General features: G+C 50.1%; 2 protein-coding genes and 1 non-coding gene across 65 annotated transcripts in view; all 3 read left to right on the top strand.

Annotated features, from left to right (window-relative positions):
- The window catches only part of SSH2 (slingshot protein phosphatase 2), a 306013-nt gene extending 290163 nt beyond the window's left edge, over positions 1–15850 (top strand). For all 14 annotated transcript variants that reach the window (XR_012425449.1, XR_012425448.1, XR_012425447.1 and 11 more), the window contains 2 exons: positions 5809–6643; positions 8853–15850. Coding sequence is in view for 11 of the 14 variants with exons in the window: in XM_015438110.3 (XP_015293596.3) it covers positions 5809–6643; positions 8853–10943 (2926 nt within the window). In the remaining 3 variants the exon portion in view is untranslated. The remainder of the gene's footprint in view (positions 1–5808; positions 6644–8852) is intronic.
- On the top strand, positions 1410–1517 carry LOC123569695 (U6 spliceosomal RNA). The gene has a single exon (XR_006693495.2). It is a non-coding gene; the product is annotated as a U6 spliceosomal RNA (small nuclear RNA).
- A 3016-nt stretch (positions 15851–18866) lies between the features above and the next one.
- CORO6 (coronin 6) lies at positions 18867–26917 on the top strand. 50 transcript variants are annotated; one of them, XR_012425454.1, is made up of 12 exons: positions 18867–19092; positions 20353–20552; positions 22007–22129; positions 22548–22677; positions 22766–22947; positions 24118–24259; positions 24397–24495; positions 24695–24799; positions 24890–25035; positions 25361–25418; positions 25524–25754; positions 25845–26917. XR_012425454.1 is itself a non-coding variant. In XM_065532334.2 (12 exons), exons 7-12 carry the CDS (start codon positions 24445–24447, stop codon positions 25965–25967), a joined length of 714 nt encoding a protein of 237 aa, XP_065388406.1. In that variant the 5' UTR covers positions 18867–19092; positions 20353–20552; positions 22007–22129; positions 22548–22677; positions 22766–22947; positions 24118–24237; positions 24397–24444; the 3' UTR covers positions 25968–26917. The 50 variants fall into 50 exon arrangements, 15 of the variants coding, with proteins under 15 accessions (XP_065388406.1, XP_073875036.1, XP_073875035.1 ...); XR_012425455.1 differs by having other exon boundaries at positions 25842–26917; XR_012425468.1 differs by having other exon boundaries at positions 23104–24237.

Below are 26917 nucleotides of genomic sequence, written 5' to 3'. Positions count from 1 at the left end.
CTTGCCATTTAGGTAAGCAGGAGAGGAAAATCCATAGAAAAATCTCACCCATTGTTTGTAGAAAAAGTCCATTTCCTGTCCAAGTGTTTAGATCTTGCATATTATATTTTATCCCAAGAGGCCTGTGGTGGTTTTCTCGAAGAGGCAGAGCCCTGATCCTAGCATTCTCTAGCTCCATGGTTAGCCAGGGTGGCCCTGGGTGTTTAATTTGAGGTGGCAGCTCTCTGTTTGAGGGCATTCACTTAGTGCTTTGACCTTAGTAGAAGAGAAGTGTTCAAAGTGACACCAGGCTCCTGTACTGATTTATGAATTTGTAACAGTCTTAATCAGAGTGTGAGGGTATGGGCCAAGCCCCTCTGAAATACAAGGGACTTTTTGTACCTCCAGTATATCATTAAGAGCCTGGAGAAGGCTAATGTTTAATATTTCCCATTAGATTTAAAAAGAAGGGTATCATAAACCTTATAGTATTCATATCTGATTTTATTTTTTCTGTTTTTATAGATGGGGGATGGGAGCAAAACAAGAGGAGGGAGGTGGGGTGTGTCTGTGTGTGTGCCTGTGTTTTGAAACTCCATTAAACTGCTAGCAGCCCTGTTTGTTATTTTGCACTCTGATCCTGCAGGTATCTGGCAGATTTATGTTCCATTAGACAGGTATAGATTTCAAGCAGACCATTTGCAAGCTGGACCGTGTGTCTGTGGTATTAGGTTTCAGTGTATAGGGGGCAAGGAAGAAACACTGGGTGGCGACCAGGGAGAGTGTGTGCCACGTTTCCTCAGAAATGTCAGTTTTGATTCTTTTGAGTGCCCCGCCACAAGGGCCAGAGGAGGCAGGGTTGTCTTTTACCCTGACTTTGCTGGTGGAGACATTGAGGTCTAGTTAGCTGGTACACATTGGTCAGCTGGCAGCAGGCAACTTGAGAAGGAAAGACGTGGACTCCTGGTCAGCCAACAGCAATTGAGATTTAAAAGGATTTTCTTACTAGCTTTCCAGTTAAATAATCTTAAAGCATCTTGGGTGATGCACATCACACACAAAAAAATATTCAGATAATGCTTTTTCTCTTCCTTTATACAGGCTGCCTAACACCCTGAAAAGTAACTATAGACAGCCTAATTTTACTATAACTCCTGGCCCTCTTTTTTTTTTTTTTTTTTTTTTAAGAGACAATGTCTATATTGTCCGGGCTAGTCTCACTCAACTCCTAGGCTCAAGTGATCAAAGTGATCATCATGCTTTAGCCTCCTGAGTAGCCACATTACAGGCGCAAGTACTCCATTTTTAGCAGCCTTTTCCTTTATATAACTTTCTCAGAGTTGATGTTTCACCAAACATGTAACAATATGAAAGTGGAAGCAAGATGATGGGACACCTTATGCATCTGTCATTTAAATTTCCTTCTTCTTGTGCTCACTTGGGCAGCACAAATACTAAAATTGGAACTATACAGAGAAGATTGGCATGGCCCCTGCACAAGGCTGACAACTTAAAAATATGTAAAAATAAAGATAAAATTTCCTCTTGTACGTTAACCTAGGTAAAAGGCCAATTCTTTCCCAGAATGACCTAATCACCTTATGTATGTCTCTGTCTTTATATGAGTCCACATTCAGGTCACAGGCCACTCAAGGGGGAAAAGGATCTGAGACTTGGTTATATCATCCAGGATATAGACCAACTCTGAAGTTCCTTTTTGGCAAGCTGTTTATTTGCTGCCTGCCTGGAAGGGGGTGGGAGGTGGGGAGTCGACTGAGTTTAAAATTTAACAGTTTAAGATAATAGATATGATCTTAATATATTACATCTATTCCTACCAGTGATGAAATGTTAGAATAAACTGTCTCAGGACAAAGCTTCATTGGAAAACAGTTTGGTGTAACCAACTAAAACATGATGAGTCCAGGCGTGGTGGCTCATGCCTGTAATGCCAACACTTTGGGAGGCCGAGGTAGGCAGATCACTTGAGGTCAGGAGTTTGAGACCAGCCTGGTCCAACATGGTGATACCCCGTGTCTACTAAAAATACAAAAATTAGCCAGGGATGGTGGCGCATGCCTATAATTCCAACTACTCTGGAGGCTGAAGCAGGATAATTGCTTGAACCAACAGAAGGGAAATAAGTTGTGGCATACTCATTACACTCTGTGGATTACCTTTATACACAGTGATGAATCTTTTTAAAAAAATCCATTGAGGAAGAATACATACAGTGGGATACCGTTTATATAAAGTTCAAGAATGCAAAACAAAGCAGTATTAAGAACAAACCATGTAGACACTATAAAGAAAAAAAAGGGAATGATAAGCACAAAATTCAGAATAGAGGTTACGCCTGAGTGGGGAGGAGTGAGGAGGGGTCCCCTGAGTGAGAAGCTACACGTGGAGTAGCAGCGTTTCACAGGCAACGGAGATGAATCAGCTGCTTGCCATTCTCCCTCCAGGTCCTGTTGCAAAAATGAAAACAAGGCAGCAGCATCAGACCTATCTTTAGATTGGCTTTTTTTTCACTCTCTCTTTTACAAGTGTCAGTTTAATTCCAGAGCCCCAACCCAGTATTTTCTAATGATTATCTCCCGAAGGAAGAGAAGGAAATCCATGCTGGTTACACAGCTGCAATGTCAGACTTCCTCTGAAACATGCACTGTTGCTTCCTATTAGCAAAACTTCAGTCTCTCATTCTCTCCTGACTGATTAGCAATCTGCAGGCAATTTTAAAAACATGCTTTGGAGGGGCCAGGCGCAGTGGCTCACACCTGTAATCCCAGCACTTTGGGAGGCCGAGGCGGGCAGATCACGAGGTCAGGAGATGGAAACCATCCTGGCTAACACAGTGAAACCCCATCTCTACTAAAAATACAAAAAATTAGCCGGGCGTGATGGTGGGCGCCTGTAGTCCCAGCTACTTGGGAGGCTGAGGCAGGAGAATGACGTGAACCCGGGAGGCGGAGCTTGCAGTGAGCCAAGATCACGGCACTGCACTCCAGCCTGGGTGATGGAGCAAGACTCCATCTCAAAAAAACAAAAACAACACACACAAACATACTTTGGAGGGTTCTTGGGATCATGAAACTTCTCATTTGCCTGTTCTATTATTAGAAGAGTGAGAACAGCCACCCCTTGAGAGGTCTCCCCAGGCATTTGCATCCCAGGCATTGTCCTGTGGTGGGTGAGAGAAGCTGGTGCAGGTTTGAACATCCTCATGATAGGTGAGGGATAGAAATTGGAGAATAGAGTCATATTTATTTCAGGAAACAAGGATGCCGCATATAGGAGAAGAAACTGAGGAAACCACTGGCCTCAGTTGGTCATAATGTACAACTTAGGCCCCACCTATCCAAACAGCTTTCCCCTTCCCATAGCCACTCACTTGTTTGAGATATGTGTTATGTTGTCTCCTCCTAGGGGTGGCTGGAGCTCATGCAGCTTGGGAAGGGTGAAAACCCCATCTTATACCCAGCTGATTGATTACAGCTTGTCTTCATAAAAAGATTGACCTACTCCTTCCCAGGAAAGCAGCCCTCTGCTGTGCAGGCATGAGTCAGAGAGAGCCCCACCCAAGCAGCAGACAGGCAGGGGGAGCTGAGAGCAGGTGCAGAGTTGAGAACAAACAGGGGGTCACATTAGTGCAGGCGCCTGAGCATGACTCGGCAGAGCCCAGGCATGGCCCAGAGCCCAGGGCAAGTTGTTTTGGGCTGAGTTTCCCATTCCACCCTGCGGTTTGGTAACTCCTCATCAGCTTGTAAGTCATGGAGACCACACCCCCAAGGACCACACTTAGTGACCTGTTTCCTGGGCAGATGAACCTGACCATCCACAGGGCCACCTTTCTCTTTTTGGCTGGGATTTTGGGAACTGTTTAAGAGTGTATATTATTTAAGAGTGTATTATATTTAAGAGTATATTATTCTAATATAGACACTAATTTCAAATGTGTTTGAGGTTCTTTTTTACTTAATAGTATACCTTGTTTATCATTCCACTAAAATACCTGACAGGTCTTTTTTCCCTTTTAATTTTTTTTTTTTTCTTATCACAGAAGACTTCTGTAGACCTGAGAGTTTTTAAACAGCTTCACAGCATATAGTTGTATGGATTATAATGTAAATCCTTTTTTGTTGTTGTTGTTTGGTGTCTCATCTTTTAGTATCACAAATAGTGTCATAGTAAATATCTTTTTTTGTTTGTCTGTTTGTTTATTTGAGATGGAGTTTCGCTCTGGTGCCCAGGCTAGAGTGCATTGGTGCAATCTCGGCCCACTGCAACCTCTGCCTCCCAGGTTAAAGGAATTCTGCTGTCTCAGCCTCCCGAGTAGCTGGGATTACAGGTACCCGCTACCACGCCCAGCTAATCTTTGTATTTTTAGTAGCGACGGGGGTTTCACCATGTTGGCCAGGCTGGTCTCGAACTCCTGACCTCAAGCGATCCGCCCGCCTCAGCCTACCAAAGTGCTGGGATTGCAGGCATGAGCCACGGCAGCCAGCCAGTAAATATCTTTATATATCTTTTCTTTTTTTTTTTTTTTTTTGAGACGGAGTCTCGCTCTGTCGCCCAGGCTGGAGTGCAGTGGCGCGATCTCGGCTCACTGCAAGCTCCGCCTCCCGGGTTCACGCCATTCTCCTGCCTCAGCCTCCCGAGTAGCTGGGACTACAGGCGCCCACAACCGCGCCTGGCTAATTTTTTGTATTTTTAGTAGAGACGGGGTTTCACCGTGGTCTCGATCTCCTGACCTTGTGATCCGCCCGCCTCGGCCTCCCAAAGTGCTGGGATTACAGGCATGAGCCACCGCGCCCGGCCTATTTTTTATTTTTTTTGAGACAAGGTCTTGCTCAGTCACCCAGGCTGAGTGCAGTGGCGCAATCTCAGCTCACTGCAGCCTCACCCTCCTGGGCTCAAGCAATCCTCCCGCCTCAGCCCCCTGAGTAGCTAAGACTACAGTCATATGCCACCACACCTGGATAGTTTTTTATATTTTTGTAGAGATGGAGTTTTACCATGTTGCCCAGGCTGGTCTCAAACTCCTGGGCTCAAGCAATGCACCCGCCTCGGCCTCCTAAAAAGTGCTGGGATTACTGGTGTGAGCCACCTCACCTGGCCATATGGATATCTATATGCACTTGTAATAGCATTCCTCCAAGAAAAATTTATTAAGGAAGAAATGTTGGTGAAAATGTTAAATTTGGAGAGCTATTGCCAGATTTCAGTCTTAAAATCTACAGTTCAGCTGGGTGTGGTGGGGGGCCAATGTGGGCAGATCACTTGAGGTCAGAAGTTCAAGACCAGCCTGGTCAACATGGCAAAACCCCGTCTCTACTAAAGATACAAAAATTAGCCAGGCGTGGTGACATGTTCTTGTAACCCAGCTACTCGGGAGGCTGAGGTGGGAGAATTGCTTGAACCTGGGAGGCAGAGGTTGCAGTGAGCTGAGATTATGCCACTGCACTGCAGCATAGGCAACAAAGCGAGACTCTGTCTGAAAAAAAAACAAAAAACAAAAATTTTGAATTCACACTCCTACCAGTGTATGAGAGGGCTTGTTTAGCCATACCATCATCAACACTGGCTATTACCAACCATTTTAATTCCTGTCAGACTGATAGGTAAAAAAAATCTCACACTCATTTGTTGTTGTTTTGCTTTGTTTTTTGCTATTAAATTGAGTGTCTTTTCAAACGTTAATTGCCTAGTCCACTGAGCAATAACAAAGCATTTTTACAAGTTAAGATTTATCTGGGGGTGTTTTCCTGGGAGGGTGCTGATTATCTTTACAAACCAGATTAAGATATTTCCTGTGTATGTCCTCCACAGCAAACAGCGGCATAACAAACTATGGAGATCTCATTCAGATAGTGACCTCTCAGACCACCACGAACCCATCTGCAAACCTGGGCTAGAACTCAACAAGAAGGAGATCACCACCTCAGCAGACCAGATTGCTGAGGTGAAGACCATGGAGAGTCACCCACCCATACCTCCTGTCTTTGTGGAACATGTGGTCCCACAAGATGCAAATCAGAAAGGCCTATGTACCAAAGAAAGAATGATCTGCTTGGAGTTTACTTCTACGGAATTTCATGCTGGACAGATTGAGGATGAATTAAACTTAAATGACATCAATGGATGCTCATCAGGGTGTTGTCTGAATGAATCAAAATTTCCTCTTGACAACTGCCATGCATCCAAAGCCTTAATTCAGCCTGGACATGTCCCAGAAATGGCCAACAAGTTTCCAGACTTAACAGTGGAAGATTTGGAGACAGACGCACTGAAAGCAGACATGAATGTCCACCTACTGCCTATGGAAGAATTGACATCTCGACTGAAAGACCTCCCCATGTCCCCTGATCCTGAGTCACCAAGCCCCCAACCCAGTTGCCAGACTGAAATCTCAGATTTCAGTACAGATCGCATTGACTTTTTTAGTGCCCTAGAGAAGTTTGTGGAGCTCTCCCAAGAAACCCGGTCACGATCTTTTTCCCATTCAAGGATGGAGGAACTGGGTGGAGGAAGGAGTGAGAGCTATCGACTGTCAGTGGTAGAAGTAGCCCCTTCCAAAGTGACAACTGATGACCAGAGAAGCAGCTCTTTGAGTAATACTCCCCATGCATCAGAAGAATCTTCAATGGATGAGGAACAGTCAAAGGTAAAAATTGTCTTTGTAGTTTTCCACCTAATGAAGTTCTCTTCAAAGGTAAAGTATTTGGGATTCTGTTATGTTTATTTTTGATGGAGAATCTGCCTGAGATTTTCCTTGAAAACTTAGGGTTTAAATATTTTTTAAAGAATTTGCCTTTTAGGAATTTACCTTTCTGGTGTCATTGGAAGCACTTCTAAGAGGGGATGACAGAGGAAGGAGTGAACCAAAAACAAGTGTCCTGGCTGAACAATGAGAAGCCCAAAGATGGCCGGGCACGGTGGCTCACACCTGTAATCCCAGCACTTTGGGAGGCCAAGGCAGGCGGATCACAAGGTCAGGAGATTGAGACCATCCTGACCAACATGGTGAAACCCCATCTCTGCTAAAAATACAAAAATTAGCTGGGTGTGGTGGTGTGTGCCTGTAGTCCCAGCTACTTGGGAGGCTGAGGCAGGAGAATCGCTTGAACCCGGGAGGCAGAGGTTGCAGTAAGCCGAGATCGCGCCACTGCACTCCAGCCTGGCAACAGAGTGAGCCTTCATCTCAAAAAAAAAAAAAAAGAGAATCAAAAGGAAATGAATTTGCCAGCAGACAGAATCCTAAAATTCTTTGTGGATTTTAGGATACTCTTACAAGCCATCTCAAACCAGGGAAAGAATCACTATATCACATCAATTCTAAGACTCACACTTATTCTAAGACTCACAAGTTATTCATATTTTGATACTTCTGACATCTTAAATACTTAATACAATATAGTAGTTGGGGAATAAACTGTGACAGATTTACTCTAACATACCAAACTTCACTTAATGATTTTAGTGGAGCTAGTCATAGATTCTTTGCATCTCCTGATGTCTGTCTGCTTATATTTACCACTTTGTCCATTAACGATTTGTTCTCTCTCCTTAACTACCCCGCTGTGATTCTTGCCTCTGCTTCTGTCTTTTCACCACCCCCAAAGCTGTGCCTCTGTTTCCTTTCTACTGAGAAGGCAGACTGCTTGTGCTCTCCTTTGGACCAGTGACTATAGCAGCACTGACAGAAATAGCCTTCTCCACAGTCCCTGGTCATATGAGCACTCCTTCCATGGCCCATGCACATACAGGGCCCACTGTGGCTTCTCTCCCAGTCTTGGCAAGTTTGCCTCTGCCTGATGTCATGGCACATTTCCCCCAAAGGCATTACTGACCCTGTTAGATTATACTAACTATGACTCTCTTTTGAAGGAGAAAGACCAGAACAGTTCCAAGGAAATATACTTCGAAGCCTTATAAAAATGTTAACTAGATTGATACTCATAATGATACTACTTTAAGAGGTATCCAAGGGCTATTCCCAGATTTTGAGATTCTTCTGTTTTTTGTTTTGTTTTGTTTTGTTTTGTTTTTTTACAGTAGGACTTGATTTTGCATTGGTCAGTATTCTTTGGCCTTGTTCTAAATCCATCTGGGAATTTATAGCTGGTAAAATAGTAAAATACTAGAGAGTTATGGTTTCTAAGTTTGCTAAGGCATGTGACTGTGTAAGCCAAGTAAACCTTTCCCAGAAGGAACCATGTGAAACTTAGAGATTGGGTAGTCAGACAGTGCATTCTCCCTGCTTGTAGGTACTGGGATGCTGCTGCTAGCGGAAGCAGTGAGAGGATGTGAGTGAAAGCTAGCAAGACAGAGGAGTGAAGAGAACAGTGAGTCTCCAAATCAGAAATCAAATGATAGCCTCGTCCATCTAGCTCTATCACCAGGACATATCTAAGGACGTATCTTAGCCTTGAATGGAACTCTTTCCCTCAGATAGGTTAGGATCAAACTGAAAGTTGATAGGCCATGGGGGAAAGGTTTCATTTACTACAGTGTGGCCTGAATCCTGGAGGCTCATAGTCTTAGGAAAATATAGATTATAGGAGACTCCAAAAATATTTGCTTTTCATTTGGGAGCAAAGTTTTGGATTGGAATTCTGCTTGAGTAAACAGAACAGAAAGTTTAGTAGAGAATAACACAACCTATCACAAATTTTATGTCTAGCCTTGATGAATCCAGTTTTTTCTTGTAGTCTGACAAAACAGATGGGTAGAGTACGGTCCCAGGAACTCTATGATTGGTATTCTCATAGTCAGATAGGTTGTCCTGGATCAGAGGATTAATAAGCAGAAAATCAAGCATTTTCAGTTAGACTACAATTTGCCATAATCTTCTCACTACTTTCTCTTCTTAGGCAATTTCAGAACTGGTCAGCCCAGACATCTTCATGCAGTCTCACTTGGAAAATGCAATTTCAGTCAAAGAAATTGTCACTGAAATTGAGTCCATCAGTCAAGGAGTTGGACAGATTCAACTGAAAGGAGACATCTTATCCAACCCGTGCCATACACCAAAGAAGAACAGCATCCATGAGCTGCTCTTTGAGAGGGCCCAGACCCCAGAGAACAAACCTGGACATCTGGAGCAAGACGAGGGCTCCTGCACAGCCCAGCCTGGACTAGCCAAAGACTCAGGGATGTGCAACCCAGAAGGCTGCCTAACCACATGCTCATCTACAGCAGACTTGGAAGAAGGGGAACCAGCTGAGGGGGAACAAGAGCTCCAGGGCTCAGGGATGCACCCAGGTGCCAAGTGGTACCCTGGGTCTGTGAGGCGAGCCACCTTGGAGTTTGAAGAGCGCTTACGGCAGGAGCAAGAGCATCATGGTGCTGCCTCAACATGTACCTCATTGTCCACTCGTAAGAATTCAAAGAATGATTCTTCTGTGGCAGACCTGGCACCAAAAGGGAAGAGTGACGAAGCCACCCCAGAACATTCATTTGTCCCCAAGGAACCAGAGATGAGCAAAGGCAAAGGGAAATACAGTGGGCCTGAGGCTGGCTCACTGTCCCATTCTGAGCAGAATGCCACTGTTCCAGCTCCCAAGGTGCTGGGGTTTGACCACTTGCCAGCTCCTCAGGAGGGCCCAGGGTCGGATACTGGAACACAGCAGGAAGGAGTCCTGAAGGATCTGAGGACTGTGATTCCATACCAGGAGTCTGAGACACAGGCAGTCCCTCTTCCCCTTCCCAAGAGGGTAGAAATCATTGAGTATACCCACACAGTTACATCACCCAATCACACTGGGTCAGGGAGTGAAATAGCCACCGGCGAGAAGAGCGGAGAGCAAGGACTAAGGAAAGTGAACGTGGAAAAATCTGTCACTGTGCTCTGCACACTGGATGAAAATCTAAACAGGACTCTGGACCCCAACCAGGTTTCTCTGCACCCCCAAGTGCTACCTCCGCCTCATTCTTCCTCTCCTGAGCACAACAGGCCCACTGACCACCCGACCTCCACGCTGAGTAGCCCTGAAGACAGAGGCAGCAGCCTGTCAACAGCCCTGGAGACAGCGGCACCTTTTGTCAGTCATACAACCCACTTACTGTCTGCCAGTTTGGATTACCTGCATCCCCAGACTATGGTTCACCTGGAGGGCTTCACAGAGCAGAGCAGCACCACAGATGAGCCCTCTGCAGAACAGGTTAGCTGGGAAGAAAGTCAGGACAGCCCTCTCTCCAGTGGCAGTGAGGTGCCATATAAGGACTCCCAGCTGAGTAGCGCAGACCTAAGTTTAATTAGCAAACTTGGTGACAACACTGGGGAGTTACAGGAGAAACTGGACCCATTGCCTGTAGCCTGTCGACTACCACATAGCTCTAGTAGTGAAAACATAAAGGGTCTCAGCCACAGCCCCGGTGTGGTGAAGGAGCGTGCTAAAGAAATCGAGTCTCGAGTGGTTTTCCAGGCAGGGCTCACCAAACCATCCCAAATGAGGCGCTCAGCTTCTCTCGCCAAATTAGGTTACTTGGACCTCTGTAAAGACTGCTTACCAGAGAGGGAGCCTGCCTCCTGTGAATCCCCTCATCTCAAACTGCTTCAGCCTTTCCTCAGAACAGACTCAGGCATGCATGCCATGGAGGACCAAGAGTCCCTAGAAAACCCAGGTGCCCCCCACAACCCAGAGCCCACCAAGTATTTTGTAGAACAGCTCACAACAACAGAGTGTATTGTGCAGAGCAAGCCAGTGGAGAGGCCCCTTGTGCAGTATGCCAAAGAATTTGGTTCCAGTCAGCAGTGTTTGCTTCCCAGGGCAGGACCTGAATTGACTAGTTCTGAAGGAGGCCTTCCCATGCTACAGACCCAGGGACTGCAGTGTGCATGCCCAGCTCCAGGGCTGGCCGTGGCACCCCGTCAGCAACACGGCAGAACTCACCCCCTTAGGAGACTGAAAAAGGCAAATGACAAAAAACGGACAACCAACCCCTTCTATAATACCATGTGATTCTGAGCCTACACATGTGACTTTCTAGAAGAAATGTTTGTAAAAGGGGCAGGTGTAATATGTAAGGAACATGCACTTTATTGGTTAATTTTATAATATTTTGGTCATTTTACTGTTTCTGGCGCATGCAGGTTTTGGGTTTTCAGTGTGTATGTGTGTGTATATGTAAGGGGAAAGAGAGCTTGATCTGGATGGCAAGACCGTTTATCATTTTTTATTTTAAAAAAATCAAACCTCAAAAAAGTCATTTTCAGAGAACACCTTTATCAAAGGCAAATTGCTGTTTTTCAGTCAGCTGCCACCTGCCTCTCATTTTGCCCTCTGAGAAAAGGCATGGTTCCTTGATTGAGGGAAGGAAACAGATTCGGAGGAAATTATTTGGAGATAAAGCTGGGAATTGGAAATGTTCCCCTGCCTTTGTGATGATGGTTTGGTTTCCAGACCTGAGGCATCCAATGGGCTAAAGGGCAGCCAGAAGTCAGAGGGCTCTCAGCCTTTGTCCAGCCGCAGCCCTTTAGAGTTCCTGAAGGAGGCAGGTTCCGCTTTGCTTTAAAAGAGGATCTTCCGGTATTCCAGAGTGTATCATTACAGTAAAGCATGATAATGGCCAGCTCTGCAAATTTATCATATAGTTTCTTCCCCAAGAAAATTATTTTTGAAATTAAAACAGGACCCCAAATCCAAGTGGTCTTCTGTAGAGGAAAGCATGATAAGAGGAGGAAGACATAAAGTTGGGGGTGGAGAGGCTGCTGCCCAGAAACTGCTGGGTTGGTGGATCCACACAGATGGGCATCTTGGCTCTCCCTACCAGAAAAATGTGCCTGCAGTGTCCTCCCAACTGAAAACAACAGTGACATGTTTGAAAAGCAGCAATCGAAAGTCAGTGTGTTCTTGTAAAATGAATACGTATGTAGGGTTTTAACCCTTCCATTACTTGAATAATTCTTTGGGCCTTCTGAGTTTAATGGCCATATTTTCTTCCAGTTTATTTTCCTTCCCCATGCTGTTGTCCCCATGCTGCCTATTTTTTTAAATTTCATAGATTATATTTGAATTGTTAACATTACATATGTTTAACATCCATTGAATGCAATATTTTATTTTCGGTATTATCACTGTTAACACTTTTTTTCCTTTTCCTGGAAGGTTTGTCATTTCTCTAAAGTTTGTACACAGTATTTATGTACATAATATTGTCACTGTCTTACAGTGTCTTGTTGTTCATTATGTAGGGTATTTTTGATTTATTCTTTTTAAGAAGGAGTAGAGTTGCAACTGGAAAACACACAGACACCGGAAATAAAACCGTTGGGTGTTGATAGGAATCTGTACAGTATGTTGATGGTGGTTGTAGTTGTTTAAATGGAGACTTCTAATCACCAGCTCCTGCCAAATTATGCATTAGTAACTTCTTCCTCAGAGACACCCCTAAAGGCTCCCATTAGGTTACAGCGTGACTGAAAGCTGATTTCTTTCTGAGACTGAAATCCCAGAACATTGTTTGCCAGTATCTCAACCACAACCAGGAAGTATACGTGAGTTGCTCAGAGTGGAAGCTTCTAGTGGAGGCTGAAGGCCACAGGGGAGGCCTCAGCCAGGGGCAGGTGCCCACAGTGACTCCATTTAGGATGCTGTCGCTTTGCTACTGTTGTGGAGATCCTTAACGCAGCAGCACCTGCCATAAACAAGCCTCTTGTAGCTTCTTACAGAAGACAGATTTAGTCTAGCATGAAACACCTCTGCAGCTCACTAAAACTGAAGAGGCTTGCAGATTGCTTTCTGTTAGCTTTCGTTGATGTCCACATTACTGAGGATTGACTGAGTACAGACTGGAGACAGGTTTTTGGCTCGTCACAACACTGAAGAGGAAAATACAAATGCACAGACTGTCAGCGTGATGTCAGAGGCCAGAGTTTGGTGGGGGCAGATGGCAGGGTAACCCAAAAGATGGAGAAAAGGTAGACGGGGCCACTGGGGCTTAAGAGGAGCTGTGAAGTTGTGTGGAAGCCGAGGTTGGGTCTGACATCACTATCAGGAGGCGGGTTGGACAGAAACCACTTGCTAAAAGCATCTTTATGGTGTAGTGATTATGTGTATCCTGTGCTGTTGCTCAGTAGTTTCCTTGAATGTTCAAGTATATCATCCACACAGTTTTGTGATTCCTGGATATTTGTGTGTTGTAAAGTGTTTTGTTAGGTGGTATGAACTAATGTGAAGAGGCTTGAGACAGGGTTATGGATTTCCAGGGCTCTTCCATCTAGAATGCCCTGCCTTCTTGAAGCAGTTCCACCACCAATATGATGGGGAAGGGCAGGAAATTGTGGCAGAGTGGGGAGAGGATTTGCCTGGAAGTTCAGAGAGTGGCATCCACTCATGGTAACCCCTTACCATGATGACATCCCACACTAAGAGGTACAAGCAGGACCAGAGTTTTGGACTTTTCCCTCTTCTCCCCTCCACTGTGTTTAATGTTCACTCATTGCATTAAATAACAACAAAGATGGGACAAAACCCACTAATGCTGTGGGGAAAAAAATTTTTTAAGAGCAAAGGAAAGTCTTTCTGCCTTTTTATAATTACATTTTTTTTTTATCGTTTAATTTACCTGCCTAATAAACATCTTCTACAGAGTGTCTGTAATTCAGCCATGCCAAGGAGTGTTTGCCAGCCTTTTCAGACTCCCAGAATTGGGTGTTCCTGGGTTATTTACACAGCTGAGCAGTGTCCAGGGGAGGTGCGTAATGAACTGTCAAGGACTTTGCAGACTGTCTTCTCTTCAGACTCTTTTATAATCTCCAGTGGCCTCTTTCCCTTTTCTTCTGTGCATGGAAAGCCCAGACCTGAAAGAGCAGATAGACTGGCAAAGATGAATAGGAAACACTTTGACTCTTGCCCAGTGTCTACCTCTCTCTCTCTCTCTCTCTGTCTTTCTCTCAACCACCAATAGACTCTCACTTATTTTGGAGGAGTGTGTGTGCATGTGTACACATATGTACATATGTAAAAAGAGTTGATGTTTTGATGCATGGGGTAAAAGCTCCAGAAGCATACAGAACTTGAGCTGAACCTGGTCAGTAGAAAGGGAAACCCCAACCTTTCTTGATTTTTGGAAACACCCAGGAGTAATGGATACTCTAGTAGACATGTGGTACTATAGTACTGTAATACTCATCTCTCCTAATTTTAGTTGCCTTTCAGATTCTAAATGTTTGGGATCATTCCTATCATCTCAGTCTCTTCAGGATCTTTAGTATTTTCCTGGTTCTGAGGAGGCTTGAGACAGGGTTATGGATTTCTTGATTCTGTCTTTATCCCTACTGATAGTTCCTCTTTCTAATTTTCTAACTACCCAGAGCTCCAAGGACAGCCTGAAGATCTCAGTGCCCCAGGCTTTGAGCCCCCTGCTCACAGGCCCCAGACAGATGCTGTTGGGTAAACCCAAAGCTTCCTATGAGAAGCTTCTGAGATGTAGCAGGTCACAGAAGTGTTCACCTGTTTCATCTGAGGATTTCAGTTCTGAAGCGATCTAGGCATGTTTGGTAAAAATGTTTTTGTGAGAGTTCTTTTAAGAACACATTATGCAAAAAGTCACTTTTAAGGGCATTTAAAAATTTTTAAATAAAGCCATTCTTTGGCTTTTTTGGACTATTTGTGGATGCTTTGTTTACATTTTGAATATTAAAATGTGCATCATCCTGTCGGCCACACAGTCCTGCAGGCATCAGTGCCCTAGCTGTCCTGTGAGTCCTCATGCAGAGCAGTGCCATCATGGTCAGCCCTTGTGAATAAGTGGGTATACCCTGAAGCTGACTTCCATCTATGTCCTGCCCTCCCATCCAGCACTCTCTATGGAAATAGTTGTCATTTCCTCAGTGATGGTGTGTCTTATAGTGATGGTTGTAATGGTGAATGGCTAGTGTCATTTTGTTTAATTTTGTTTTGCTTTTGATGGTGGATAAGATGAAATTTTAGCTGTTTCAGCATCAATCCAACTTAAAAGCATCTTGGACTTTGTTTTCCCTTCCTAACTAAAAGATCAAGGCATGTTTTAGACACAAGCATATTTGCTGTCTCAACTCCTCTGACACCCATATTAGGAAAAGGCCTGCCACCAAAGCAGGAAGCTGCACACTCCTAACCCTTCTCCCAGGGTGTGGGGTCCCTTGACGCCATGAAAAGCTATTGCAAGGTGCTTCTGTACTTTTCCAGCCTGGAAATGGAGGGTGACTAGCCCTGGTTCCTGCTATGAGAAGATAACCAGCCTCATTTTCTCAGTGCCCCAGAGATCTAGGATAGGATTTCTAAACTGGAATCATCCTTAATCAGCTTGAAGATCCCCTAAGAGGCATTTGACTGGTGCTGCCATCTGTGTCCTCAAAGCAATGCTGATGGCAGCGTCCTGTGTACACGTGCAGAGCTAATACCCAAACTAAAACCTGGGTAACTGGCCCTGAAGTGCTTGTAAGCCCACAGGGAAATGTTTGAATTTTACGTTTTGTTGGGTTTTGGTTTGCTTGGCATATCTAAAGGTGCCTTTTCTTTTATTTTCTTTTCTTTTTTTTTCTTTCTGCTTTGTTTTGCAGGACTTGTTCTAACATGGAAAACAAGTCCAGAAGACTCCTTCTGACTGTTACCTTTGCCCCAAGCCACCCCAAACTTTTATGCTCACATTTTATTAAAGCAGGTGCTCCCTGGAATCTCTGGGACCTTTTTGAGGCATTTGAAGCAGAATATAGAGTGGTCTCATCTCCTTCCTTAATCTTCCTGGTGGTTGGGATGTTCCACTTGTATCATAGATTTTTTTATTACTGATGTGCTCCGCTGTTTTTAAATGTGAACTTGTGCGCAAATGTGCAGATTCAATGTTCTTGTTACAGATTGAATAAATTTTTATTTTGAAGATGAAACGTGTACTTACTTCATCAGATGCAATAAAGGAGGGGGGTGCTGGAGAAGGAGGGAGGGTCAGAAGAAGAAACACAGTGAACAGCAGTAGTTTTCAATGATTGATCCCAATCATGTCACCCTGAAGAGAGAGCTGAGCCCCCAAAAATAAATGAAACACCTCAGCCCACTGAAAAATTTCTAGAAATGGGACATGAACATCTTGAGATATTTAGTGGTGCCATTCATCACATACAAGGCAGGGCTATCATCTAGGAAGAGCTCAGTTTCCAGTTCCCAATTGCTAACAAAATTTGCTGAAGTTCCCCCCGCTCCCCCGCCAAAAGAGAAAAAACTGCTTTGAACTAAAGTCAGCCTGCTTCATTCTGAATCATCCATATCAAGTGGGAGGGGCACAGTGCTGGTCTTTAGCTGGAGTGCATGATGGTGAAGGTAAGGTCTTTCACCCTGGGATCCCTGACCAATCTAGATAAGCTCAGTCTTGGTTTTCTAGCCAAAGCAGATGGACCAAATCATGGCTAAGTTGCCAGCTACCTCATCCAGAAAATGGCTTCCTAAAAGATGAAATCCATGACTGTCTTCTATGGATTGCCGTTCAGAGATAACAGTTCAAAAGGGAGGCACGAAGCCCAAGTAGCTCCTTTCCTTGATTGGTTCTTCTTGCCTTAACTCTGCCCACTCACAGCTCTGCCAGGCCTTGGCAGCCAGAAGAAGGCTAGAGGGCAGGGCTGAGCTACGCCAGGCCCAAGCAAATATCTGAATCCCTGTACTCAGAAAGCACCACCCTTCCTAGATGATGGAACTGAAGGGAGCATGCATTGAAGGATTCCTGCTTCCTAGTCCCAAGCCCTTCCCTCTAGAAGGGAGTCTCTTGTTCTCTTTAAAGAGAAGGAGGGTGGGGTAGGGGAAACGCCATTTCAGAGGAGGCAGCACATAAAATCCCTACTCTGCTAAGGAGTGGCGCAGAGTTGGAAAGAATCTGACCCAATCCTGTTTAGAGAGCTGTAAAAATATGGCGATTGAGCCAGGACTGGAACCAGTTTTTTAATTCATTCCAGGCATCCTTCCCTCTGTGCCACACAGTATAAACTCTGTTACGCTTTAGCTCAGCACTTGTGAGATAAAGTGGCACTGTCCTTCAGGGACAGATAGAAATGCGTGCTGCTGAAAGGCATGGACCAGATGCCAGACCACGTGGATAAGAATCATAGCTACATCAACTACCTGTTGAGGTTGTGATGGGTAAGTCACCTAACCTCTTTGTGGCTCAATTTCCTCAACTGTTAAATAGGGATAATAACAGTACCCACCTTAGAGGATTGTTTTTTGTTTGTGTGTGTGTGTGTGTGTGTGTTTTGAGACAGAGTCTCACTCTGTCACCCAGGCTGGAGTGCAGTGGCACGATCTCAGCTCACTGCAACCTCCGCCTCCCAAGTTCAAGCAATTCTTGTGTCTCAGCCTCCTGAGTAGCTGGGATTACAGGTGTGCACCACCACACCTGGCTAATTTTTGTATTTTTAGTAGAGATGGGGTTTTGCCATGTTGGCCAGGCTGGTCTCAAACTCCTGACCTCAGGTAATCCACCTGCCTCAGCCTCCCGAAGTGCTGGGAGTACAGGCATTAGCCACCTGCGACCAGCCTAGAGGATTGTTAAGAGTATGAAATTAATACGTATAAAGCCCTTAGAACAGTGCCAGTGCCTAGCACATAAGCATGGGTTATTGTTGTAAAGGAGCAACTGAGTCACTCAGGTATTTTCCTCCTAATCATGTGCCTGGAATCTTTAGGTAAAAGAGAGATGACTCATGTACCCTCATACCCTGCCCCCGCACCCCTATGCCAGGAGTTATTTCTGGAGCACTCGTAACGGTTTTTTATTCTGTTCCCCTACAAGCCACTGGCTCTTGATTTGAGTCTGTCCCTACAAGCCACCTGGACTCTTCCTGAGAAACAAAGGAGCCTTGTGGGGCCCTTCATGGTTTCTACCACCTTCCCTCCCCTTTCTCCCCAGTGCTGGTATCTGCCCTCCGGAACGCTGTGTTCCATTCACTCGCTCCCAGGTGTGCACTGGAGAGTGGGAAGGAATAACTGGTCCCAGATGCCCCTATGATCCAAGGGAAGAAATCCAGACAATGTGAAGACACTGGGTAGACTGGAGCTACGGGACTGGTTGGTCTTCACTGGCTGTATTTTGATTAGTTTATCTTTAATCTCCTTGACCTCGGTCAGCATTCAGTTCTGTGGATATTGGGGGATATGGGGGAAGTTAACCTGGAACACAGCTGGGCACCAATTCAAACAAGGCCCAGAAAACATTAGGGGTCTGGCCTCTGGGCTGGCTTCTCTGACCCCTAAAATGTGACTAGAGACCTGTGCCAGCCTCTTCCCCCGGCATCTGGAGGGGAGGGAGTGTCAAGGTGGGTTCACTTTACACTCGGTCCTCTCCTTGGTCTTTCAGCTGCTTCCTGCTCTGGTCCATGGAATCCCCTCTAATGGGGTGAAATGCCTAGCACACAGCCAGCATTTTAGGTTTCTCAAATGATCGCTATTGCTATTCATAACAATAACATTCGCAGCCCGGTGTCGGGTGCCCTCGCACTTGCCCTAGATCAGCCTGGGACCTCATCCTCTAGGGCCTCTTTCCCCCAGGGACGCCTGGACGTGCAGTCCCGCAGTCCCGGCCGGTCGGGACAGCTAAATTGGGAGCGCGATTGCGGCTGGAATGCGGGCGGAGGCACCTGATCTCGCACGGCTGCCGGCTCTAGGGGAGCACGCCCCCTCGCCGGTTCCCTCTCCAAGCGTCCTGCTCTGGGTCTGCGAACCCGAGCCTCCCCAGCTTACCCGGGAGTCACGGAGGGAGGGAAAGAGCGTGCGTACCCAGCACACAGCGGCACACTTACTTTTGATGCTTTTCCGAGGCCAGCGGAAGCTCGGAGCGCGGTTGGGGGCGCTCGACTTTCCCGCCGCTAGAGGGGGCGGGGCAACTTTGGTTCTGGCCCCGCCCCTAAGCTAGTCCCCACCCCCTCAGGTTGATGGCAGCAGCAGCTGGGGCTGCAGCGGCGCCGGGCCCTGGAGAGCCGCAGGCAGCGGCCTGAGTGTGGAGCCGGACACCCGGGTCCCAGATACTACGGACACCCGGAGAGCCGGCTCCTTCGCTCTGACGACTTCTTCGGCCCCCTACGCACTCGGGCCCCCTCCGCAGAGGATTCGCAGCGTGAGCGCCCCGCAGCCCGCTCAGGACCAGGTACCCAGCCCCCAACACGCGGCCGCCACCGCAGCCGGCGGAGCGGGCGGGGTCCCTGAGGGGCAGAGGTCTGCGCCCCCTCCCCCCGCGCCGCCAAATTCGGTTTCGGGCGGGGAGGACGTGGTGTCTATATTTGGCCAGCGCTCCCGGAGGGCGCAGACACCTCGTCTCGCAAGAACGCAGTGCTGGGGCAGGAGGCTGGAGAAGGGTGCGGGGAGGCCGGGCCTCAGGCTCGGGGCCGCAGACGTGCCTTGAAGGGCACGCGGATGCTGGGGCTGGGGTGGGGCAGGAGCTACTGGCTGGGGCTTTGGGAGTACTCAGTGTGTCATCTAGAGAGGCCCTAGCTGGAGAAAAGGCACCACACCCTCCCCATCCCTGCAAATCTGGCCTGGCCGCGGAGGGGGCAGGGGTGGAGGATGGGGTTGAGGATCCCCCCCCAGAAGAGTTCACTAGGAAGAAGGCCCAGCCAGGGCAGGGGACCCAGAGGAGAAACCGGACAAGCGTATGGTAGGCAAAAGCCGGAAGACCATGATCAGGGCTCCCTGGAGAAGCCAGTGCAGAGAGGAGTGGGAGAAGAGGGACCCACCTCACTCTGTGCTGCCACCCGTCCACCCACAAGGCATGGGATGAAAACACTAGCAGAAAGGACTCAGGTTGGCTGACAGGAGGAACTTCCCCTTTGGCAAATTTTTAGAAAAAGGCAAAACCCCATCTGCCTGAACTATTCCAGAGATGCAAGTTCGGGATCCTGTGGTGGTGCAGTCCTGGCCCCATACCTGGCTTTAAGCCAAGATCCAATGGTCAAGGCCTCTGCTTCTGGACAGGGTGCCTCTTGGAGCTACAATCACTTCCGTGAAGAGATGCTCATCAAGACTGTAGGAGCGGGGGTGGGGGGTGGGGGATGGAGGCGGGCAATGTGGCGTTGAGGCTCCTCCTAAAAACATTCCAACGTCCAGAAAGCTTTCAGTCCGTTAGGCTCCACAATCCCCTCAGCCTGGGTCTCTATGGAGAAGTCAGGCCCCAAATCCTAGCCCCTTACTGTAAACAGCATTTTACACAGCAAAATAACTTTCCCATACTCTGACCACCTTGAAGAAAGCTCCCTGCTTCTAGGACCAGACACTATATGGACTTATACCGGACTCCTGACCACATAACCCTTCTCATAAGCCACCCCCCCACTCCTCCTCCCTCCCACAGCTCACAGGACTAAGGACCAAAGCATTTCTGGGCACTGAGATCCTACCTCTCTGCCCGCAGCTATGAGCAGACGTGTGGTTCGGCAAAGCAAGTTCCGCCATGTGTTTGGGCAGGCAGCAAAGGCCGACCAGGCCTATGAGGATATCCGTGTGTCCAAGGTCACATGGGACAGCTCCTTCTGTGCCGTCAACCCCAAATTCCTGGCCATTATTGTGGAGGCTGGAGGCGGCGGTGCCTTCATCGTCCTGCCTCTGGCCAAGGTGAGAGACCAGGGAAAGGAAGCAAGTGGGAAGACACTGGCCGGGGCCCCTGGGAACTCCCAAGGCAGCCTGTGTTCTCACCTAGTTGCATTCCACAGTCAGGAGAAGTGTCTGTGTGGATTGTCTCCTCCCTATTCCCCAAGCCCTCAAGGACCAGAGGGGAGGCCACCCCACCCCACCCTAACATCAGGGTGGCCTACTCCCACTCCCTAGCCCTCCCACCTCTCCACGCACCACCCCATTCCCAGCAGGGACCAGGAGGGGAGCCGGGTGATGGAGATGGTTGGGACACAGCACAGCCAAGCCTGGCCAGATTCCATCACTGCCTCTCCTAATGCCGCATCCCCTCATGTTTTGGGTGTGGAAAACCTCCTCCCTAGCCCAAGATGACCATTTGATTAAGTCACATCTCAGAGCAGCAAACTGAGGACAGGGTCAGGCTCCATCCAAAGAGTCCCTGGCTACCTCCAAGGGCTGTTGCAGTGAAATAGAAAGAAAGGGAAGGGAAAGGAAGGGGAACATGATACATGAGGCCAGAGCCCTCCTTACCCTTAGGATGGGGACCAGGCAATGACTGCCATGTTAGCTTCATAACCTTAAGCCCCTTGGCCATCCACATCCCAAGGATGACTCCCCCCCACCCCCAAGGTATGACCCTGACCTGGATTCTGGCCCCTACACCTTGTTAGGGGAGGCTCCACAGGGGGCAGGGTCAGGAAGAGGCCTGACAAAGCCAGTGACTCACCCTAGACAATGCAGACACCATCCTGGGACACAGGCCTCAGGGCTCAAATTTCAGCTGGAGCTGCCTCCTCCCCCAATATGTCTGCTCTTTCAGTACCACATAGCCACCCTCTCCCCCGCTGCCTGGTCTGGACTAGTGCCTGTCCCTGCAGAAGTCTCAGAACCCCCACAAGCAGCCTGTGAAGACCAAAAAATAGGTGGGCCCCCAACTCCCATTTGGCGATAGTAGGCACCAGGAATGCTTGCTGCTTGTGGTTCCAAGGTGAAAGTGGTCCACAAGGAAGAGATCTGCCAAGGGAGGCCAGCAAAGGGCTGTCCAGCACTACACTATTACCTTACCTTGACCTCTTCCACCAGGAGAATCCCACAGACATTTCAATAGGAGAACGGGCTGAAGAACAGCCTCCTCCAAGTAGGTGTCTTTGGAAGCGCACTGGACTGGAAAGTTCAAATCTCAGCTCTATGAGTATCTTGTTGTGTGTCCTTGGTGAGGCCATCTTACCTCTCTGTGTCAGAGTCCCTAATATTAAACTGTTTCAACTCTGCCTTCGGTAAAGTGCAGCAAGTGGACTGGATGGTGTTAGAAATGTGGAGAGGGATCTGCAAAAAGAAAATAGATAATAGGGAATTGAGGTGTAAGCAGATCTGCTACCCACCCCCTAAAAACCTCATAGGAGAGTAGCCCCACATCTTCCTCTCCAACCCCTCAGACAGGGCGAGTGGATAAGAACTACCCACTGGTCACTGGGCACACTGCCCCTGTGCTGGATATTGACTGGTGTCCACACAATGACAATGTCATCGCCAGTGCCTCAGACGACACCACCATCATGGTAGGAGCCAGGGGGCTACTGCTGGGCAGTTGAGCAGGGGAGCAGGGAAGGCTGCCTCACCTGTGCTGGGGAAGGTGCTAAGGGTGGTAATAAGGGAGGTGCTTGGTCCCAGAGCCCTGCCCTGCCCAGCTCCCAGACTATTTTTAGCTACATGCCTACCCCTTCCCAGGATGCACTGCTTAGGACTAATTATAGCCATGGCCAAGGTGGTGCCTGCAGAGCAGCAGGGCAGCGCTCTGAAGTCTCCCTGCTGGAGTGAATGGGAGGTCTCTGGAGAGCTGGCAGTGCCCCCTCCTGGCTCTCAGCATGCGCCACCACATCTTGCCCTGCATTTCACCCTTACCACTCAAGAGAGCCGGCAGGGAAGCACAGGGTGGCTCCTCATTCCACCTACCATATGCCTTTTCTTCCTACCCAGGTGTGGCAGATTCCAGACTATACCCCCATGCGCAACATTACGGAACCTATCATCACACTTGAGGGCCACTCCAAGCGTGTGGGCATCCTCTCCTGGCACCCTACTGCCAGGAATGTCCTGCTCAGTGCAGGTCTGGGGGCAAGGGAGGGGTCCCCCATAGACGGGTGGGTGGTGGCAAAGGCGGGACCCAGGTGACCATGCCTGGCCACTCTGGGCAGGTGGTGACAATATGATCATCATCTGGAATGTGGGCACCGGGGAGGTGCTGCTGAGCCTGGATGATATGCACCCAGATGTCATCCACAGTGTGTGCTGGAACAGCAACGGTAGCCTGCTAGCCACCACCTGCAAGGACAAGACCTTGCGCATCATTGACCCCAGAAAAGGCCAAGTGGTGGCGGTGAGTGCCTGGCCTAGCCACTCCCCAGCATCCCCTGACCAGTGGCCAGCTGTCAGCACCTTGTACCCACCATTATCAGAGCCCCTGGTCCTGGCTTTCACCTGTCACATCCCTGCTCCAGAGACTAGCCCTCTTCCCCCGTCTCTGCAACCACAGGTCTCTGCCCTAAGTAAGCCCCCAGCCTACAATTCTCTGCCCGGCTCCTGTTCCCTCCCCTCCCTTGCATCTCAGAAGCTCAGAGAAGGGCTCCTCGCTTTGGGATTGAGGAGGGGAGAAGCTGGAAACTCCACCCTCCCACCAGAACCTGCATGAAACCTGAGCTCCCGGACCCCTCTCCTCTCAGCCGGCACCCAGACGCATCTTCCAGGGTCTGGGGCCTGACACTGGCTCGAGGGCTGGCCCTTTCTCCTTGTGGACCCACTGGGCGGGGGATGGGGGGCAACCCTCGCATGTTGCTTATCCCAGCCGGGTGCCCTGGGTGGGCTGAGGCCCTGGCCTCGCCGGCCTCAGTCTAACCTGGGGTGCGGGTGCGTGGGCCGCTTGCATGTCTGCGTGGAGCACAAGCGCCGAGCGCGGTCGGGCGGGCGCGCGGGCGCTCTAACCCACTAACCCCGCGAGCAGGAGAGAGCCCGGCCTCACGAGGGCGCCCGCCCGCTGCGGGCTGTCTTCACCGCAGACGGGAAGCTGCTCAGCACCGGCTTCAGCAGGATGAGTGAGCGGCAGCTCGCGCTCTGGGACCCGGTAGGCCAGGCCGCGCCGGGCGCGCTAGCTCGCTCCTTCGCTGGGTCCGCCGGGAGCGCCTTCCCTGGCTGTGGCTGGCGCCCAAGAGGCCCGAGCTGAGCGGGGAGCTCCCCGTTCAGGAAAAGCCTCGCTGCGACTCCGGGGAGCCAGCAGACACCCCTGCTCTAGGGATCGGCCTTTGAGCGCGCTTAAGGGTTCGGGATCGGCTGAGAGCCGCGTGCCTCCTGCTCTCTCCAGGCGCGGATGCTCTCCAGGTCAGGGGCCAGCCGTGGCCCCGCAGGAAGCTGAGTGCTTAGGCCCCTTTTGTCTCTTCCCCGCCTCCGCTCCTCCACCCCGGACACCCAAGTCAGCAAGCTGGTTGCTCGTCCCTCCATGCTGCTCAGAGCAGGCGGCTGGGTGATGTCCCTCCCTGTCTCCCCCTCCCCCCAGGAGAGGTTTGCGGCCCACGAGGGGATGAGGCCCATGCGGGCCGTCTTCACGCGACAGGGCCATATCTTCACCACCGGCTTCACCCGCATGAGCCAGCGAGAGCTGGGCCTGTGGGACCCGGTAACGCAGCTGGAGGCTTGGGGTGTGTGCCCCGGGGACTGGCATCACGGGAGAGTGGCCAGGCGCCCCCCACCCGCAGGGCATGCCCACCTGGACAGGACTGAAGGCTGCTGCCACCTCTGCAGCGCCTGCCATTCTCACACCCACCCCTCTGCCCAGTTTTGCTGCGTCGCGTGAAGGATCCTGCGCTGGCGCCCCCACCTGGTGATGCCGAGTCCCTGGGGGTGGTTTGCTGTGACTGCATGCGGCGCGCAGCGGGTATATGTGCCCGGGAGGAGGAGCGATGTGCGCAGGGGAGGAGGAGAGACGTGCCCAGGGGAGGGGCCTGCAACTCTGGTCACTAGAGGTTTGGGGCATACGGTCTGGGAAGGCCAGGAAGCGTAAAGGGGCTTCTGGGGGTCCCGAAGTAGCACGGGAGGGTGGGGCAGGGCTGGTCACGCCTCCTGTACTCGGGCAGAACAACTTCGAGGAGCCAGTGGCACTGCAGGAGATGGACACAAGCAACGGGGTCCTATTGCCCTTTTACGATCCCGACTCCAGCATCGTCTACCTGTGTGGCAAGGTGCTCACGGCCGGGCAGGGAGAACACGGGGCTGGATGGAGATATGGAGGGCCTTGTCTCGGCGCGCCCCTGAACCGACTGGTTTTGCAGGGCGACAGCAGCATTCGGTACTTTGAGATTACCGACGAGCCGCCTTTCGTGCACTACCTGAACACGTTCAGCAGCAAAGAGCCGCAGCGGGGCATGGGTTTCATGCCCAAAAGGGGACTGGATGTCAGCAAGTGTGAGATCGCCCGGTCAGCTGCCTTGGCCCCTCCCGAACACCTGCCCGCCTCTGTCCCCTACTCATGTCGGGTCCTAGCCACGGGGCTTCCCCAGTAATGCAGTGCTTTGGAAAAGGGGGACAGGGGGATAAGACAGTTCTGTTTCAGTGCCAGACCCACTGCTCACTAGCCTTACATTCTCAACTTCAGTCTTTTACTATAGAACCAATAATGTGTGTAATGTGCAATATGCATGGTAGGCGCTCAGCAAGTGTTGGCCTCCAACCCCCTTGGTCTTAGACAGGAGAAGTTAAGGACGTGGAAGTCTGCGGGGGTGCTGAACCCTGCTCCCTTATAGGTTCTACAAGCTACACGAAAGAAAGTGTGAACCTATCATCATGACTGTGCCCCGCAAGGTGAGGGGCCGGGAGAAGGGTTGGGCAGGGCTACTAGGCGGAAGGGAGCGGAGCAGGCCCCGCAACCCTCTCACGCAGGTCCCCCTGTCCCACCCACCCCCGCAGTCAGACCTGTTCCAGGACGATCTGTACCCGGATACGCCGGGCCCGGAGCCGGCCCTAGAAGCGGACGAATGGCTATCCGGTCAGGACGCCGATCCGGTGCTCATTTCGCTGAGGGACGGCTACGTGCCTCCGAAGCACCGCGAGCTCCGGGTCACGAAGCGCAACATCCTGGACGTGCGCCCGCCCTCCGTCCCCCGCCGCAGCCAGTCATCCAGCGACGCCCCCTTGTCGGTAAGATCGACCCTGCTGCACCCTGGCCCAATCTACATCTCCCCCTACCGCCCCTATACGACACGGCCTCTCCGTCCTCCGCCCCAGCAGCAGCACACCTTGGAGACGCTGCTGGAGGAGATCAAGGCCCTCCGCGAGCGGGTGCAGGCCCAGGAGCAGCGCATCACGGCTCTGGAGAACATGCTGTGCGAGCTGGTGGACGGCACGGACTAGCCCGGCGCGCCAGGCAGGCGGAGCGGGGCGGGGAGCACAAGCTCGGCCCCGCCCCAGCTATTGGTCCCGGACCCCGCCCTCTTGGGCTGGGGCCGGGGGCGGGACTGGGAGGGGAACTCCGCCCCTCGCGGGAGACCGTAACTCTTGGAGCACAGGGGAGACCCATGTCGGTCCGGCGGAAGCTGGACGGCGCGCCTCGTCTGGGACTCGGCTGGAACTGGCCTAGGGAGGTCTGGGGGGGGGACCAGCAATGGTGCTGCACGGCGAGGTGGTGTCCCCCTTTGTCCTCTGCCCAGGGCAGGGAAAGTGCTTAGTATTTACGCGATGCTTGGGGACATTGGAGCCTGAGCTTGACCTCAGATGGGTGGCGATTTGATGGGTCCCCCCAGGCTGGGGAAAATGACAGCGCTTCTCCTAATCAGCTCACTGGTTTCCATCACCCTGAGTGGTAAACCAGATGGGCGTCACCCCAGTTCTGCAGACACATACACATCCCGTTTGCTGCAGAGCCGGACCCAGTTACACCCACAGAGGTCTGTGGTAGAGAGTTCTCTTCCTTCTTTCCAGCGACAGGGGCGAGGGCGGCTTCCTCGCGGCAGCCCCCGCGGAGAAATCTTGAGAGAAGTGGCATGAGAAATTAGGTTCATCACAAATACACACACACTGCCCCCCAACCCTCTGCTGTTGCCTCTCTCAGAAAAACAAGACGTACTGAATGAAACATTTTACTAAGCGTTCAGTCTGTGCCTCCTGCATGGGTGGGAGTGAGGGGAACAAGACCCCCAGCCTCTGCAAATGCTACCCCCATGCTCCTGGGAGACCTGGCGATGCACTCCGGGGCTCAGGGCCCACCAGGCAGCCTCTTACCCTAGAGCTCTCCCCACTCTGAGGTTCAGAAGGACCCCAACCCACACCGTAGGTGTTCCCCCCAGTAAAGTCAGGTAGCAAAA

The sequence above is a fragment of the Macaca fascicularis genome, chromosome 16 (genome assembly GCF_037993035.2).
Source record: "Macaca fascicularis isolate 582-1 chromosome 16, T2T-MFA8v1.1".
Classification (NCBI taxonomy): Eukaryota; Metazoa; Chordata; class Mammalia; order Primates; family Cercopithecidae; genus Macaca; species Macaca fascicularis.
Note: the sequence above shows the minus strand (reverse complement) of the source record. Positions and strands in the feature narration are given on the sequence as shown.